The sequence below is a fragment of the Polistes dominula genome, unplaced genomic scaffold (assembly GCF_049000335.1).
Source record: "Polistes dominula isolate Pdom_NZ unplaced genomic scaffold, Pdom_raw_medaka contig_37, whole genome shotgun sequence".
Lineage (NCBI taxonomy): Eukaryota > Metazoa > Arthropoda > Insecta > Hymenoptera > Vespidae > Polistes > Polistes dominula.
This window is the reverse complement of record NW_028301169.1, coordinates 2,570,349-2,588,948: the sequence shown is the minus strand read 5'-3', so window position 1 is coordinate 2,588,948 and position 18,600 is coordinate 2,570,349. Positions and strand designations below refer to the sequence as shown.

The window sequence follows — 18,600 nt, the reverse complement described above, 5'->3', positions numbered from 1 at the left end:
TATAAATAATAAAAATAGATAGGAACACGAGATATATCCACGATAAATCGGTGTGATTATAACGTGGAAAAGAGGTTAGGTCATAAATTATATCTAACCATTGTCCCAAATGTAAATGAATGAATGATTAGTATCTCGAAATACTGTATAAATATGATACATAATATTTCAATAATTATATACTTACAATTAGCGTAAATATTGCTCCGATACATTTTAAACGAGATATTATATTTATTTTTTTATTATTTATTTAGTTCAATTCTTGTTTTTTTTATTTAATTATTATTATTGTTATTGTTATTTATAAAATTTTATACAGTATGTATTATTTTTTACAACGTGATTAGTACTTAATTAACTGTATACATAAATCATATATTTTTTTTGTTTTTTATTTTTAAATAATATTTTAATATAATAAATACTTTTACTATATGTTATTTTAATTTTAATTAATTTAATTATTAACATTTTAATTAATAAGTAATACAGGTTAAAAGGTAATCTCGTTAAAAAAAAAAGGTAATTGGAGCGAAGATTTTTTTCTGTAATTTTGTAAACAACAAGGGGTTCGTATCCATACCCGTTGAATTTAAAAAAAGTGATCACGCATTTCTCGCATATATATATATATATAAATATATATTTAACAATTTTTAATATAATAATAATAATAATAATAATAATAATAATAATAATAATAATAATAATAATAATAATAATATTGCGAGAAAGAAAAAAAAACAAGACAGTATAATTAGAAATTAATATTAATAATATTATTATTTAATAAAATAAATATATGCGGGATGGTTAAGAACCTTATAAAAATAACAACAAAAAATTAACATATATATAAATATAACATATATATAAATGTGTATATATATATTTATGTATATGTTAATTTTGTTTTGTTGTGGGACGTCGAAAAACCTGTATCAGTATTATTCGAATAGAAAAGGATTCGAGAATTAGAGATCGAATCCTGAAGGATGAATCCTTGTGAAAGACATATCCTGTGTCTTTCATAGAATTACTTAAATTAGTTAGAATTAAGGTTAGTGCACACGGTTACAGTACGGTGATCGCGTGGCACGAAAATACTTAAGATGCATAGTTTTTTTTTTTTTTTTACTTTAAATCAAAAATAACGAAACAATACTGCCCTTTTTGTGGAAAAAAAAAATATAAAACAGGGAATCTTTTGTGAAATAGGTTTTTTATATATACTATATATATATACAAACTATAGTACGAATATGGAATGGCCAAAAACAGTAAGCAATCTTAACATTACCCTAACATAGATATATATACAATATATATATACATATATACACTAATTTTTATTTAATTTATATTTATTTATTTATTGTGATTTTCTTTTTCTTTTTTGTGTGTGTTTTTTTTTTTTAAATCTTTTAAAGAACGGAAAATATTCAAAAAACAATGCACACACAAAAATACAACAGAATTTTTGTTTCACATTTACAGTTAGTGTCATATATATACATTTTGTTGTTTTCATATATGCAGATATTTCAAAATATTTGAACATAATTTCAAAAATAGTTTCAGTAGATTTAAAATAAAATAATTCAACATACACACATATACAAATCATATGTGCTCACATATTTTGAAATATTCTGTATATTTATTTATTTACATATATACGTATAATATTGACTGAGATGACGTCCTCCCAACCCTCCTCCTAATTCTTGACTATCAAATTCTAATATAAAGAAAGGAATAAACTTTCATCTTTTATATTTAAAAAAAAAAAAAAGAAAGAAAAAAGAAAAAAAAAACAACAAAAAGAATTTAAAGAGAAAAAAGTAAGAAACTTTCTATACACGTTTAAAATGAATTAACTTACTTGGTCTAGGACAACCAATTATTTTTCTACTTTTATCTATGATGCAATATAAAACTTAAGGAGAATGCATATACACCAGTATTAAAAAGTACAATATATAATATATCTATATATATATATAAATAAGTAAACGTTAGAGGAAGTTGAGAAGAAGATGAAGAAGAAAAAAAAAGTAAAATTAGTAGTTAATATAATAATTATTAAAATATAAGAGTAGACGTATATTAATATTTACACAAAGAAACGAGCTATATCCATATTCGATTAAATTTTTGTTCTTTCTTCAAATGAGTCAATATTTTCTAAATAACTTCATGAAATTTGTAATAACAAATCATTTGTATGTAAATTATTGTCGATATTAGTTTTAGGTTAGAAATGCGATCACCGTACGTTATAAAAAAAAAATACATAAATAATAATAGTTATAATAATATTAGTATTAATAATAATTAATAATACTAAATAATAATATTAATAATTATATTAATAATATATAATATTAATATTAATAATAATAATAATTAATAATAATGAGTAAAAAGATATAATCGTAAAAAAAAAAAAATAATTCGTGTGCGATCGTTGCGTAGGAAAACAAAAAAAAAAATTTAATTCAAATAATTTATGAATTAATTTATGAAATAATTACAATTATGAATTAATTTATGAGTTATTTACAATTTAAGGATAAGAAAAAAACAAAACAATTTGAATTTATTTTCAATATTTTTCAGAATGTTGAAAATAATTTGATTTTATAGTACAACCATCATGGCGGATATATACAAAATTATAAAACTTTGAATGATATCGATTTTGTTTATGTATATGTAAGATACACCTCTTGCAAAAATTAAAAAGAAAAATGTAGTTTTCATTTTAATTGTTTATATTTACATATACATACTACATAAATCATTTCCATTTTGTATTTAACTCAATTACTTAATCAAATCAATTACTCTTCTATTGTTATTAATCTAAAATTTAATTGTCATATATACGATATCACTCGAAGTTCATTTTATATACGTTTATAAACGTACACATGCGTGTTTTTAACGCACACAAATACGTTTTACAAATATTTACAAAAGAGAATAAAATAAAAATACAAGAGAAAAGTTACGAATACAAACGTAAACAAAAACAGAGAGACATAGGAAAAATAATCTTTTTTTTTTTTTTTACATCGGGATTCAATTTTGATACTAAATAATATTTTGTAAACCAACATTTTCACTTTTAAAGGAACAATCTCTTTTTTTTAATTTTTATTTTTACAATAGTTGATATCACTTGTAGAAAAAGGAACAAAAAATACGTAATTTTTATTCATTTATAGAATCCTATAAAGATGAAAATAAAAAAAAGAACAAAAATTGTAATTGAATCGCTTCGATATGCACATAACATATGTATAAATAAATTAGATAATAAGTATATACTTATACATATATAAATATATGCATACTCACACATCATTCCATATTTGCATATGATATTTAATATACTGTAAAAGGATTTAAATGTAATATGCAAATAAGGATCTGTAATGTCCCTTTCTAGAAGGACACACACACACATACACATACATACATATACACGCATACATACATTGTCGTTTTATAAATCAATATTAACACACGATTGAAACGTTGTGTTACGTGAATTACGTGCCAAAGCGTAGATTAAAGAAAAAAAAGAAAAAGAAATAAAATTCTATCTTACAATTAGAAGATGCCTTCGTTGAATCGATCGTTGAGTTCGATCAAATTATTTATCGTTAATAATTTATCGAAACAATGATCGAAACGTCGAATAATCGATTATAGTAATAAGCTCGCCTTAATTTGAATGCTGTACGAAAAATGGGAATGAATCGTCGTCGATTTATAAAATAAATTAAAAATTAAATTAACACTAGATATACCACCATTTTCAGTATACCTATTTCTACTACATTAGTCAAAATGAGACTGTTGTATAAAAAAAATAAAATACTTTTTGAGGCTTTCAGTCTTTATTTACTCTTAAAAAATAACAAAAAATGTTTAACAATAATAATTTTAATAGACAAATGGATTTGTAAATATTTTTAAATAGCAAAATGATTAATTATTTACAGAACTCAAATGTTACATGAGGTAGAAATTTTCAATTAAAATGGCTGGTCTGTTATATCTAGTGTTAAAAAAAGAAAAAATTATTGAATTGACAAAAATGAATGTTTCATTTTTTTTATTTTATTTTGTTAATTTGACATTTTTTATTTATTTATTCAAACGGCGACTTGGTTTTCTCTTTGATCGTGCGACATGATAAGAAGGAACAGCCAAAAGTTAATATAAACAAAAAATATGATTAAAATTAGACATAAGATCATACGTACAGGTATATATACATATATATATATATATATACGTATGTGTTATTATATATATATGTATATATATCTTAATTTATTCTCGATACATCAACGAAACTAAATATATGTGAAATAAATGTAGTTATTAAGCTACAATTTAAATAAAAAAAATAAATAATGGAAGTATCAGTCGTTAATGGAAGATTTCTTACCATAATAATAAGTTAAATTAATCTAGATAATATACAGAAAAATAATCGTTATTCTGCAAATTTGTGCTAAACGATCGATGTAAATCAAGAACTCGAATGATGCTAAACAATTATGAATTTCTTTTTCAGAATTTCATATATTTCATTTGTATATTAACTTTCATTATGTTATAATTCGAATGTTATATCATGTAATTTTGTGCACACATATAATTCATATTTTTTTAAAATGATATACCAAAAAGAAAAAAAAATTGCTACCTCGAGTTCTTGACACGTCCCATTGTACAGAAAATCGTACGAAGTGCCGAATAAAGATATCTAGCGCAAAAATATCAAATAAAATTTTTATTGAAAAACATTTTTCGCACATACGTATTACAATAGAATTTTAAAAATACCTGACAAATGAATTACTTTTATTTTACAATAATCTTATTATATACATAATATCTAATAGTATATTTAATATTTACATTATTTATACACAATATGTTTTAACAGTATATATATATATATATCGTTACTTTTCACATATCAAATTGGTGCAGTAACAAGAAGGAAGTAGAGAGTATTGACATACTGAAAAATTAGGATTCTGGTATATCTTCAGTTGAAAATATATACATACTGATATAATATACAGTAGAGCCTGTTTTTGTGCGATCCTTTTTTGTGCGATTTGTTTTTTGTGCGATCTTTTTTTTATGCAATTTTTTTTATGCGGTATATGAATTTCAGTGGCGTTTGCACCAGTTTAATGTTTCCTATCAGTGTACATATACATGTAAGGACAAACCCTGACTACGTGGACTCCTTGACGATAATGGAACTTTATACAATCACTGGATTAAGACATAATCGCAAATTTTAAGAAACATTATCTCAAATTAACTTTTAGCTACATTCTGAAAAAACTAAAGAACGATGAATTAGGCCTGACTGAAGTTTGGAAAAAATTCTCAATTTTAAACTGCATAAACTATATTACTGCAGCAATTGGTCAAATAAAACAACACACATTAAATTCGTGATGGAAAGCGATCTGATTTGAATGTGTAATTAATCGAAATGTAACCGAAAACACGTCCACGTTATTATCTGAAATTATTGAACATCAGCGGAGAGGGCTTCGGCGAAAATGATCTTGACGAAATAATTGAGGACGAAATTGTCAATGATAGTGACATTATCAATAATTTGATAGATTATGAAGTCGGACAAGAAGAACCGGAATCTATTACAGCCGATAAAATATATGCAGGGATCCGGATTTCTAAAAAAATTGGAAACGCATTTTCTTAAAGTAGATATTAATTCTTAAAAAGCTTGAAATTCCAAAAAAAAAGCTAAGATCATGCATTTCTTGTTATTGTGACGTGTACAAGCAACTGAACAATCGACTGACGTCACAAAAGTTGATCACTGACTTTCTGGTGCCAAAATCAATTGAAATCGTATCTTCAAGCGACGAAAGCGATATTAAATCAATTCGTCACAAGAAAATGCGCGTTTTGGATTACGAGTAGCAATAAATTATTTAATGTATATTTTGAAAATTTCTTCATGTATACAATGAAAAATGAAGTGTTTTTAAAATATTTCTAGGTCTAATTTACTTATTTAATTTGTTCGAAAGCATTTTTTGCTTTATTTCGTAAACAATTGATGTATTTTTTAAGTGTGACTTTTTTTTATGCGGTCCCTCCCTCTCCGCCGCACAAAAACAGACTCTACTGTACTTCCTTTATATAAAGAAAAAAAAAATTTTTTTATTTAATGATGAATTACAATTTTTTAATTAATTTTTCATTATAAAATTAATAAAAACATATTGGAGATTACATTAGAGATTTGTTTTACTTACACTTTATATATATATAAAAAAAAAAAATTTAATTCAATAATGATATTAACACAAAATATTATAAAAATAATACAGTAAATGTGAAATTAATAAAATTAAACTTATCTGTTTACGTTTATAAATAATAGTTATATCAAAAATCATATTAAAAAGAATTGTATAAAACCTTTTCAAATGATTACATATTGAATAACAATATTTACAATATTTTATTTCATAATACATTTATACAAGTGTCATTCAAATTTTTAGCTTTGAAAAATATTTTAAGAATTTACTGTATGTTTTTTTTTATGTTTTTGTAAGTCACTTAAAGTATGTAAACAACTGTTACATAAATTGCAGACGAAATTATGTTTAGATTTCATGTGAATGTCATATTCTTCTCTCGTAAAACGCTTAGAACTATCTGGACAATAATTACATATAAGTTGAAATCGAAGAGTAGGAAATAACTGAAGAAATTTCTCAAATTTAGAAATCACATTACTTTTCCCACAAATAGTAGCCACTTTTTTTCCATTTGGTTGTTGTTGATTCGTATCATTCACAATATTTGATAAATCATTATTGTTTTTAGTTTCTTTAATTGTATTAATGTTCTTTGTTTTCATTGTAGTCAAAATTTTATTCACAAAAAACTTACCATTAGTAGTATCATAATTATTAGATTTATTAGATGATACCGGATTAATAGAAACTCCATTATTCATATTTGTTGTTACTCCGTTCTCTGGTCTAATATCAGCAGAGTTCCCTTCGGCTACTGTATTACTTGTATAATCATGATCGGGACTCTGCATCACTAGTACATGGGTATTACGATGTTTTTTTGATCTAGATTTAGTTTCAGCAATATAACTTTTGAACTGTGAATTCATTGCTGTGGATGTAGATGCTGTAGGTATAAATGCTGTGGATGCAGATGCACATGCAGATACTTTAGGTATAGATGCTGTGGATGCAGATGCAGAAGCAGATACTATAGGTATAGATGCTGTGGATGCAGATGCAGATACTACAGGTATAGATGCAGTGGATGCAGATGTAGATGCAGAAGCAGATGCTATAGGTATAGATGCTGTGGATGCAGATGCTGTCTTGCCACATTTATTATTGTTTCCCGGTATTGCAATAGTAATATTTTGGTAATTATTAGTAATGAAATTCGTCGATAATTGTGGATCAGTTAATCCACTATCAATCATTATATTTTGCGACTGCTGTTCAATATTTACTCCAAAGTTGTTCGTTGCAGCAGATTTATGATTCACTAAATAGTCATTTTCAACTAGCCTTCTACTTCGATTTTGAATATAAGAAACTTTTGGTTGAGTTGAGCAAGGTTCTTTACAAGGTACTGTTTGCATTGGTAGTGGTGTTTGTCCTGATTGTGGTGCTCCTATTGATACTGGTTTTTCAATATTTATTCCAAAGTTGTTCGTTGCAGCAGATTTATAATTCATTAAATAGTCATTTTCAACCGGCCTTATATTTCGATTTTGAATATTAGAAATTTTTGGTTGAGTTAAACAAGGTTCTCTACAAGGTACTGTTTGCATTGGTAGAGATGTTTTTCCTGATTGTGGTGCTCCTTTTAATACTGATTTTCCAATATTTATTCCAAAGTTGTTCGTTGCAGCAGATTTATGATTCATTAAATACTCATTTTCAACCGACCTTATACTTTGATTTTGAATATTAGAAATTTTTGGTTGAGTTGAGCAAGGTTCTCTACAAGGTACTGTTTGCATTGGTAGAGATGTTTGTCCTGATTGTGGTGCTCCTATTGATACTGGTTTTTCAATATTTATTCCAAAGTTGTTCGTTGCAGCAGATTTATAATTCATTAAATACTCATTTTCAATCAGCCTTATACTTCGATTTTGAATATTAGAAATTTTTGATTGAGTTGCACAAGGTTCTCTACAAGGTACTGTTTGCATTGGTAGAGATGTTTGTCCTGATTGTGGAGCTCCTATTGATACTGGTTTTTCAATATTTATTCTAAAGTTGTTTGTTGCAGCAGATTTATGATTCATTAAATACTCATTTTCAACCGACCTTATACTTTGATTTTGAATATTAGAAATTTTTGGTTGAGTTGAGCAAGGTTCTCTACAAGGTACTGTTTGCATTGGTAGAGATGTTTGTCCTGATTGTGGTGCTCCTATTGATACTGGGTTTTCAATATTTATTCTAAAGTTGTTCGTTGCAGCAGATTTATGATTCATTAAATACTCATTTTCAACCGACCTTATACTTTGATTTTGAATATTAGAAATTTTTGGTTGAGTTGAGCAAGGTTCTCTACAAGGTACTGTTTGCATTGGTAGAGATGTTTGCCCTGATTGTGGTGCTCCTATTGATACTGGTTTTTCAAATTTATTTTTTTGGATTATTGTTATTTCTGGTAATAGCATATTTTGTATTTCTATTGGTTGTGGCTCTACTATTGTTGCTACTTGTTGTACTGGTATTTGCCTTGTTTCTTGTATTGGTATTGTTGTTGTTGGTACTATTATTGGTGCTGGTAATGGTGGTTTTGGTGCTATTGATACTAGTGTTGATGCTGTTGATTGTGGTTTTGGTGCTGTTGATGGTAGTGTTGGTGCTATTGATACTAGTATTGATGCTGTTGATAGTGGTTTTGGTGCTGTTGATACTAGTCTTGATGCTGTTGATGGTGGTTTTGGTGCTATTGATGGTAGTGTTGATGCTGTTGATGGTGGTTTTAGTGCTATTGATGGTAGTTTTCGTGCTATTGGTATTAGTACTGGTTTTGTTAATAGTGTTTTTGGTGCTGTTGATGGTAGTTTTGGTGCTGTTAATGGTGGTTTTGATGCTGTTGATGATAGTTTTGGTGCTGTTGATGGTGGTTTTGGTGCTATTGATACTAGTGTTGATACTGTTGATGGTGGTTTTGGTGCTGTTGATGGTAGTTTTTGTGCTACTGGTACTAGTATTGGTGTTGTTGATGTTAGTTCTGGTGCTGTTAATGGTTGTTTTGGTGCTGTTAATGGTGGTTTTGATGCTGTTGATGGTAATTTTGGTGCTGTTAATGGTGGTTTTGATGCTGTTGATGGTAATTTTGGTGCTGTTGATGGTGGTTTTGGTAGTATTGATACTAGTTTTGATGCTGTTGATGGTAGTTTTCCTGCTTTTGAGGGTATTTTTCGCGGTAATACTCTGCTTGGTTCTATTGATGGTGGTTTTGGTGCTCTTGCTGCTAGTTGTCTTGCTGTTTCTGATGATAAAGTAGAAGCCTTTACTTTCCCAGTATATTTTTGAAGTGACGAGTTTCTAGCTATAGATGAAGACTTTGAAGTGTCGGTACTTCTATTTAGTTCAATGAAATAATTGCTATATTTTGATGGTTGTTCTACCAACTCTAAGATATTCCTTACCCGTAAAAATTTCTTAGCATTTGCTAAATCTTTATTTGATGGAGAAGTAGAATAATTTAACAGATCTTTTACTAAATGTTTACTTGATGAAGGAGTTGAATAATTTAATAGGTCATTCGACGTTTCTTCTACGTCTTCCCATGAGTTTTCGTGCGAATCTTTCTGATTATTTTGTGGAATTTCAGGTTCGATCAATGGAATTTCATCATTTTTTTTGTTAGATTTTTTCTGATTTTCTTGTGAGAGTTTAGGTTCACTCGATGTATTTTTATTACTTTTTCTATTGGATTTTTTCTGATTTTCTTGTAGGATTTCAGATTCTATCAATGTAACTTCATCATTATTTTCGTACGATTCTTTCTGATTTTTTTGTGGGATTTCAGGTTCGATCAATGTAATTTCATCATTTTTTTCTGTTATATTAATAATTTTGGATGATTCAGTATTTTTATCAAGTACAGACTTCTGTTTTGAATTAGTTAATTGAATTATAACTGTTGTTCTTTTGCCATTTAGATCTTTTTCTTTATCGTTCTTATCGGAATCATTATTTACTTTATAAGTATTTATATCATTAATTTCTCGAGGTTTTTCAAAAGATAAATTTGTTGGTGTATCAATTAACTGTTTAACTACAGAATTTGGAGTTTTAGGCACTTCAGATATACTCTCATTTATAGGACCAACACTATCATCTTCTTTAATTTGTTCAGTTGTAGACAAATGTAGTACCTTGTTTTTGAAGAGCGTATTATGTAGGTGCAAACCTCTTCTTGAGTCAAAAATTATATTACAAATCTTACAAACAAATTTTTTCTCGTGATAAGTATTTTTAATGGTATCATCTGCTTTAATGCAATTATCTAAATGTCCTAGGTATTTTATTAAATCGTTATATCTTTGTTCACACTGATTACATGTAAAATTTACAAAAGATCCATGATAATTTTCTAAATGAATTACTAATTTCCTTAAATTTTCGAAAGTATCCGAACAAATTTTACAAGTAAAATTATATGATTTGTTTGAAACTGAAATTTTATCAATTTTCGTAGGAACATCCAATTCCGACTGAACATCTGCTATCACTGAATCTCTGTGATGTTTTAAAAGCCTTATATTAATTAACTTGCCCTTTTTTTGACAAAACAATAAATGTTTTTTCAATTCATTCGTTGAAAAACACTGCACTTTACAATTATTACAAACATGTTCCGTTATAATAAGATATTTGAATTCATCTGAAGTAATAATTGACCATTCTTTTGTAACAGTCTTCACTATTGCTATTGTTGGAAATTCAGAAATTGAAGCTTTATAAAAAATATCTACTTCGTGATGTAACCAATGTTGAAAAAATAATCGACCCATGCCGATAAAACGTATCTTACAAATATGACAAAATAATTTGATACTTTTAAAATGTATTAAATGATATTCCATATGTTTACGCATTTCTTGGAAATCAGATAACATTGTTTTACAAATGTTGCAGTACAGTTTCGACATTTTTGTTGTTAGTTTTTTATCGTTACACGTATATAATTTTTCATTCAAATGGGTCTTAAAACAATCTATATTATGATATAAAACATTGCATATATTGCAATATAAAACTAATACCATGGATGTTACCTTTTCAAATTCTTTTTCATGACACGTACAATATTTAAATGATAATTTTTCATCAACTGTTGAATTTTTAATTAATTTATCTTCTTTATCGGGTTCTATAGTTGATATTTTCAAATCATTTTTTTCTGATATATTTTGTTGTAATCTTGAAGTTATTTCATTGGTCATACTTTCATAGTTTGCATTGTAAGGGTACAATGATTCGACTGTCATATTATTTCCAGTTTCGATTTCTTCATTTAAAACAATTAAATCAGTTTCATCATCACGACTACTAACATTTATGTTATTGCAATTCTGATTTTTGTTATTTCCTTCATATTTTATTTGCAACTGTTTTTGATTAGTATGAATATATAAATGATTTAAGAGATTTATCTCTGAATCAAATACTTTTGAACAAATATTACATTTTAAATTGTTATGATTATTTTTAAATATTTTATTACATGAAAGTTCGTCTTTGTCTTTGTTTTCATTTTCATGACAACGTTTATTCATGTTATCTTTAGAAATAGTAGATGATAATGAAGAAATATTTACAGACGTTAATGATTCTGTACTATTATTATCAAGATCGTAAGATTTTTCTTGCAAATTCGATTTTTGTGTCTTATTATAGTTTGAAACCTCCTGAATATTCTCATTAACAATCAATGACATGCAAGAAAAACATTTACAATGTATAATACGTTGTGTTTCTTGTTGGTTTGTATGTACATTTTCTGGTAACTTTGCAATACTATTTTCTTCTTTTATTTCATCACTATAGGAATTTTTTTTATTATTTAATTCTTGATGCATATTAATTATTACAAGCTTTTCTTTATTATCAATGATTATAGTCTCTTCGTTATTATCAATAATCGTTATTTCCTTACTCTGTGGAATTTGTAAATCTTCATAAATAATTTCATTTTTAGGTATCACATTATTTGCATTTAAAGAAGTATTCTGTTCTGTAATAATCGATGGTGATGTTTCAATTTTCTTTAATTCTGAATTTATTTCTGACATCTCATCTGAAATAACTTCTTTTGTAGATTTTTCTGAACTTCTTTCTAAACATTTTTGTACATTTGCTGTACATATTGACCTATCGATAGAGACATTTTCTGGTAAAGTAGGCCTTTTTTCCTCTTCACATATTAATGGTTTATGTATTTCTGGATTCTCTAATCTTTCTATTGATTCAAAACATGTACCAGTTATCTCAAATGCACACAATTGGTTTTCCTCGGACTGTATATTCAATGAGTCAAAGTTAACTTCGTTATCACGATTAAATACATTACTGGAATGATTAACCTTCAATTCAAAGTTATCAAAGTTCTCTGCTGTTGAACTAATTATTTTTGAAAATGAATTTGGTATTTTATACACATTTTCTAAGGTTTTTAATTTCATTAAGTGCACTTTGGGTATTAAATGTTGTTCACATTTCGATTGTAAAGTACATATATTTAAATCATTTTCTTCATTCATATAATTATCACTATCTTCTATATCGTTTCTGTGATAATTATCTATAGTTTCTATAGGTAATGAATTTATAGAGATATCTTCATGTGAGATAGTAGACTCTAAATTTGTAGACAAAAGAGCTTGTTGTGCACATTTATTCTTCCAATTGGTAACATAAGTATTATGCATATTTTCTAATCTAGTTAATATGACTTTAGCATCAGCTATGTTCGTATTCTGAGCGTAAAGATTTGAGTTATTCCTTGTAATTTTATTATCAGTTGAATTCAAATTGTTTAAAACGGTAGTTTGTTCAATACTTCCACAGCTTAATTCAGACATTCTCTTTGTTCTTCTACTTTCTTCATAAATACGTTTTATAGATAATGCACATCTTTTTTTAACTTCTCTTACACATATATTTTCTTCAATTTCCATTTCTGCCATTTTGAAATCAGCGTGCATTCTTTTTCTCTTTAGCTTATCCTTAACATTAATAGTATTAGTCAAATTTACAGTAGTATTATTAACATCACTGTGTGTGCGTGTGTTATTATCAAAAATATAACTAACATTATTGTTCGGTTGTTTCTTTTCAGTTGGAAGCTTTTCTGATATACTGGGTTGTTTCGAATTTTGTAATTGGATGTCTCCTGTTTCACTTATTTCCTGTTTAGATTGATTTTTACTATTCCTTACATATTTGTCAATTATTTTGGAAGATAAATTTTCAATAACTACAAAAACTTGTTTACACGGAATTTTAATAGTATGACTATCTACTTTTTTATATAATCTATTATTTTCTGTATCAGTGCAATGTTTCACAGTGTTTAATCCAAGTCTTTTACATTTTACTGGACGTTTGTTTCTGGTACTTCTCACTGTACGTCTGCTTTTAGTACTTCTTTTCATTTTATTTTTATTTCGACTTTTCTTTTTATCTAAAATAAAATAAATTAAACATTTTTACAACTTACTTCAATAAATATTCTCCTATTATTATTATTATTATTATTATTATTATTATTATTATTAATTGGCATTAATAACTCGAAAGTTCATTGCCACGAATACAAAATCCTGCCAGTGTTCCCACCCCTGAACGCAACCCCTTCGCGACCTTTTTAACCTATTTCTTTAAGATCCCAAATTAATATTGTTCTATGACTCTTTTTATTATCTCCTAACAAAGCAATAAATGTTCTCTTAATAATCAAAAATAAAACTGCAACATTTTCTAATAATATAATGTGAAAAGCTAGGACGTATAACAAAAACAGCGTTAACTTTATAAATGAAAAAGATTTATAAATTATCAAAATATTGTAGATAAAACTATAAATTACAATATATTTTTATAATAACATAGAAAAAATTATCTTTAATTGTAAATAAAATTGTTATACTTTAAAATAAAACATATATATATATTTCAATTAATCAATTTCTCTCGATTCTAACCTCAAAATGATATATATTGTGATACGAGTATAGTATGCACATACATTCTTTTTCTTTTGTAAATATTTTTGTTCTAAATTAAATAAAAATTGAATCATAGAAAAAAATGTAGCATTATTTATAATTAGAAATTTAATATAATCACAATTAATAATTGAAATTAACCTTTCATGATAACGAAGTATTCCTTAAATGGCACAGTATTCACAATAAAATTCTTCACTTGTTATAACATTTAATCAAAGATAACTTTTGTCAATTATTCACATTTAAATATTTTTTTAATTCTTTAATAAATCGTTCCACTTAGCTCGTCTTTGATCAAATCTTTATTTCATAGAAACGTTGTTGGCAACACTGAAAAATAAATTATAACCGTTAGAAATAATTGTTTGGTGTCTACAAGTTGGTATGACTGTAATAACTAACAAATCCAATAATACATATATATAAATAAATAAGATATGAACAGAAGTGCAATAGATATGAGAGAAAAAGAGAAAGATAATTAATGGAAGCGGAAGTGACGACAACGCTTATTTGAATGTAATTTTCAATCGATATATTTTTCAAAACATTATAGAAGCCATTTTTTTGATATCTTATGTTTATATCAATATATCGATATAATAAGAAAATGGCTTCTCAAAACACCATTGTTATGACAAATCTGTTTTATTTTCTTATTTTGGAAAAAAATTCTATCAAAAAAACAGTTTATTTACGAAAATAATTGGTGAAAAGAAAAAACAGTTTTATTTATGTTTTAAATGATATTATTATATTTCAAACGTATAACATGGACACGCATTCGTACTTGTCAGATTTTTTGTTAAATAAAATCCTCCATTTAAAAGTCGTCAGCAATTAATTAATTCATGTTTGATAAAATTTTTTGAAAAAATAAAAATAAAAAAATGTAAACAAACAAACTCATTTCTGTGATCGTGTATGTGATATTTTTGAAGAAACATAATAACAATATTAGAATAAATTATGAGAAAAATTGTCTACAAACTGTTAACACAATGCTTCATTACTTTAGCAATGTAAAAAAATGTACAAACTTCAGTCAATGAATTGTCGAAATGCACATATAAGAAGAAAAAATAAAGCACCATTTAACCCGGCCTTAATGTTCGGTTTGTTACATAGAAGATATTCACTTACTTCTATGTAATGTATCAATAATATGTTAAAATTAATTAATTTCTGATTATATTTATGTACCTGTATTAATTTGTTACAACTTTTTACATTTACATAAATCTAATAAAGTCTTTCGTTTACAAAAATAATATTGTTTCACACACGTTTATTTCACCTTTCTTGTTGAAATGGCACTCAGTCAATGAACAATTAAACTGGAAGTAACACTCCATTGGATTATTGTTAAACGTAATATTTGTAGTTCATATTTTGTCCGTCGTATTAATCATAGTGACAAATTTTGAATTTACGATTGAAAAAATAAAGTGAAGATTTAATGATTCAAATATAGAATAGTGAATAATTAAAATATTAATTGTTATTAACAAAATGTCATAAAGAAATAAATATATTATAAAATTTGAATATACAGCGAATATAATTTCACATGTGCCATGTGCGATGCAAGCGCCATATGCGACGCAAGCGCCATATGCGACGCAAGCGCCATGTGCGACATGAGAGCCACGAGGTCTTTTGGTGCAATTGAATTTAATTTTAACTTCCGTTTTTAAATACTCTTTCTTACATGGTTCATAATCGACTATGCTATCTAGACTTCTTTTATGATGTACTTTCGATAATATGTTAGAATCATGTTAGAATGTTGGCTACACTATATTGAATGAATAATGACGCGGCGCGACTATTTTAACGCGATATGATCAGTATAAACGTCCCTAAAGAGTTTTAGTTTTAAATGTAAACATTATTTAGGATTATATATTATATATTATTCGCCACAATTGTTAAAAGATTCTTTACTTTTAAATATTATTTTACGCGGGAATATTACTAATTAATGAAACGATACATGTTTCCATGGCATAACCTAATAAATGGTTTGTATATCGAGTTATTTTAAAATAGCGTGTGACATGGGGTTATTAACCACACATGCATGCATTACTTTTATTCTATGCTTGTATATTCATGTGTACATGTGTACATATGTCTATTGAACAATTAAACTCTATTTACTATTTTTCTATTACGGCAATGTCAAAACAGTTTGAATTAAACAATATTGGTCAAAACAAAAAGGAGAGCCAATAAAACATATATCAACAATTTATCATCTATGAGAGGATATTTTCAATAAAATGAGTGAAACAATTGTAACTAATGAAATTTCCGAAAGTAATGGTGGAACAGAACAACAACCGGCTTACAATGGAGAAACTGAAGAACATCCTAGTAATTTCCTATTAATTACATTTAATAACTTATATATTTGTTAAGATAAATGAATTTACCTATTGAATTGTCATTTTCATCAGACAAATCACCAGGAAGTGCAGAAGATAAAGCACCTGATTCGTTATGTGACAATGGAATTAAAAAAAATACTGCCATTATAGGTACTGGAAACAGTAATGTTAATGTTACTAATAGGGGGAAAAAACGTAAAAGAGCTCCAAGAGATGCTACAGCTCCAAAACAACCTCTTACTGGCTACTTCAGGTAATTATAATCTTAATCAATTGCTTTTCAAAAATATCATTTACCTTAATACTATCTTCTTATATAGATTTTTAAATGATCGGAGGGAAAAAGTTAGAGGAGACAATCCAACTTTGTCTTTTGCTGAAATCACAAAACTTCTTGCTTCAGAATGGAGTACATTACCCGCTGATCAAAAACAGGTTTGAACATTATTCTTTAATGTTTTCGATACAGCTTTATTTTTAATTAGTATGCTTCCATTGTACAGACAATTGAACTAGGAATGGAAATAGAACAAAGTAGTTATTAATATTGAAAGGATTAAATTAATAAATAGATCCAAAATCATTTTCCTAACAGAATTTTGTTTACAGCAATACTTAGATGCTGCTGAACAAGATAAGGAACGTTACAATCGTGAATTTAGCGATTATAAACAAACTGAAGCGTATCGTATTTTTAGTGAAAAACAGTCTTCAGAAAAACATACAGAGAAAAAAGAACGAAACGGAACAGATATAAATACAGAACAAACCGTGAGTATTATATGCACTTATTTTCAATTTTATATATTACATTGATGTACAGATACGTCCAAAAAATAGCAATAAGATTTTAAAAAGTATTATTATTTAGGATGTGCAACAAGACAAGGACAATAATTTCACAGGTTTTGATATTCCCATTTTTACAGAAGAATTTTTAGATCACAATAAAGGTAAAGATCATAAATTTAATTATATACTTATTTGACTGTATCATCTGTATTACATACACATTAATATTTTTTTTATTATTAATTAGCATGTGAAGGTGAATTAAGACAATTACGAAAAGCTACATCAGATTACGAAGCACAAAATGCTGTACTTCAACGACACGTTGATAGTTTATGTTCAGCTGTAAATCGTTTAGAATCTGAGACTAATCAACAACGTACAACAAATCAAGCATTACAACGTCATCTAGAATCTTTACGTGCACAATTGGCAGGCTGTTTTGCAGCTATTCCTTTACCAGGTTGTTATTTCTTTAAATCATTTCATTTGTGATATATACAAAAATATATTTAACATGATTAATAAAAACTTTGTTATATTGCATACATTTTCTAGGTACACACGAAGGTGCAACGTTACAAAATATTGATAATTATGTTGAAAGGCTTGAAACATTGTTAAGTAGTAATACAGAACAAGCATTGCGTAATGCTGTTCGTAACGCTGTCTCTCGATTAGAATTAATTGGATGACGATCGCCCTCCCGCGTTACAACTACATCATTAAAACACCATCGTTCAAGACATTCGCATCGAAAATAGTTGGAAGAATTATATAAGTACATAATATTATATTTTAGTTAATAAAATAGTTATACCTTAAAGTTTATTTATATGTACAATGCAATTATTGTATATTATATAAGAGGAATTGTTTCGGTACTTGTAGTTCTTTTATTATTATGGAATCTTACGAATGGTCATTTATCTCTCTTTAGGCTGTTTTTATATTGCTGATATATTTAAACTTATTATATTCAAATTGTTCTAAGTTGTTCACATTGTTTTAAAGTAAAATAATTACTTTATATAAAATTATAAGTTATTATATAGATTTATCTTATTTTTAATAATAAAA

The 18,600-nt window shown here is 26.6% G+C and overlaps 2 protein-coding genes across 2 annotated transcripts; one reads left to right on the top strand and one right to left on the bottom strand.

Annotated features, from left to right (window-relative positions):
- Positions 1-6,528: 6,528 nt before the first annotated feature.
- On the bottom strand, positions 6,529-15,656 carry LOC107069899 (uncharacterized). Its single transcript, XM_015327602.2, has 3 exons — positions 15,539-15,656; positions 14,474-14,665; positions 6,529-13,788 (listed from the first exon to the last, which is right to left on the bottom strand). Exons 2-3 carry the CDS (start codon positions 14,478-14,480, stop codon positions 6,605-6,607), a joined length of 7,191 nt encoding a protein of 2,396 aa, XP_015183088.2. The 5' UTR covers positions 14,481-14,665; positions 15,539-15,656; the 3' UTR covers positions 6,529-6,604.
- Positions 15,657-16,130: 474 nt separating this feature from the next.
- On the top strand, positions 16,131-18,572 carry Hmg-2 (High mobility group protein 2). The gene is made up of 8 exons (XM_015327598.2): positions 16,131-16,359; positions 16,529-16,714; positions 16,798-16,981; positions 17,049-17,163; positions 17,338-17,499; positions 17,600-17,681; positions 17,768-17,983; positions 18,079-18,572. Exons 2-8 carry the CDS (start codon positions 16,621-16,623, stop codon positions 18,213-18,215), a joined length of 990 nt encoding a protein of 329 aa, XP_015183084.1. The 5' UTR covers positions 16,131-16,359; positions 16,529-16,620; the 3' UTR covers positions 18,216-18,572.
- The last annotated feature ends 28 nt before the right edge of the window (positions 18,573-18,600 follow it).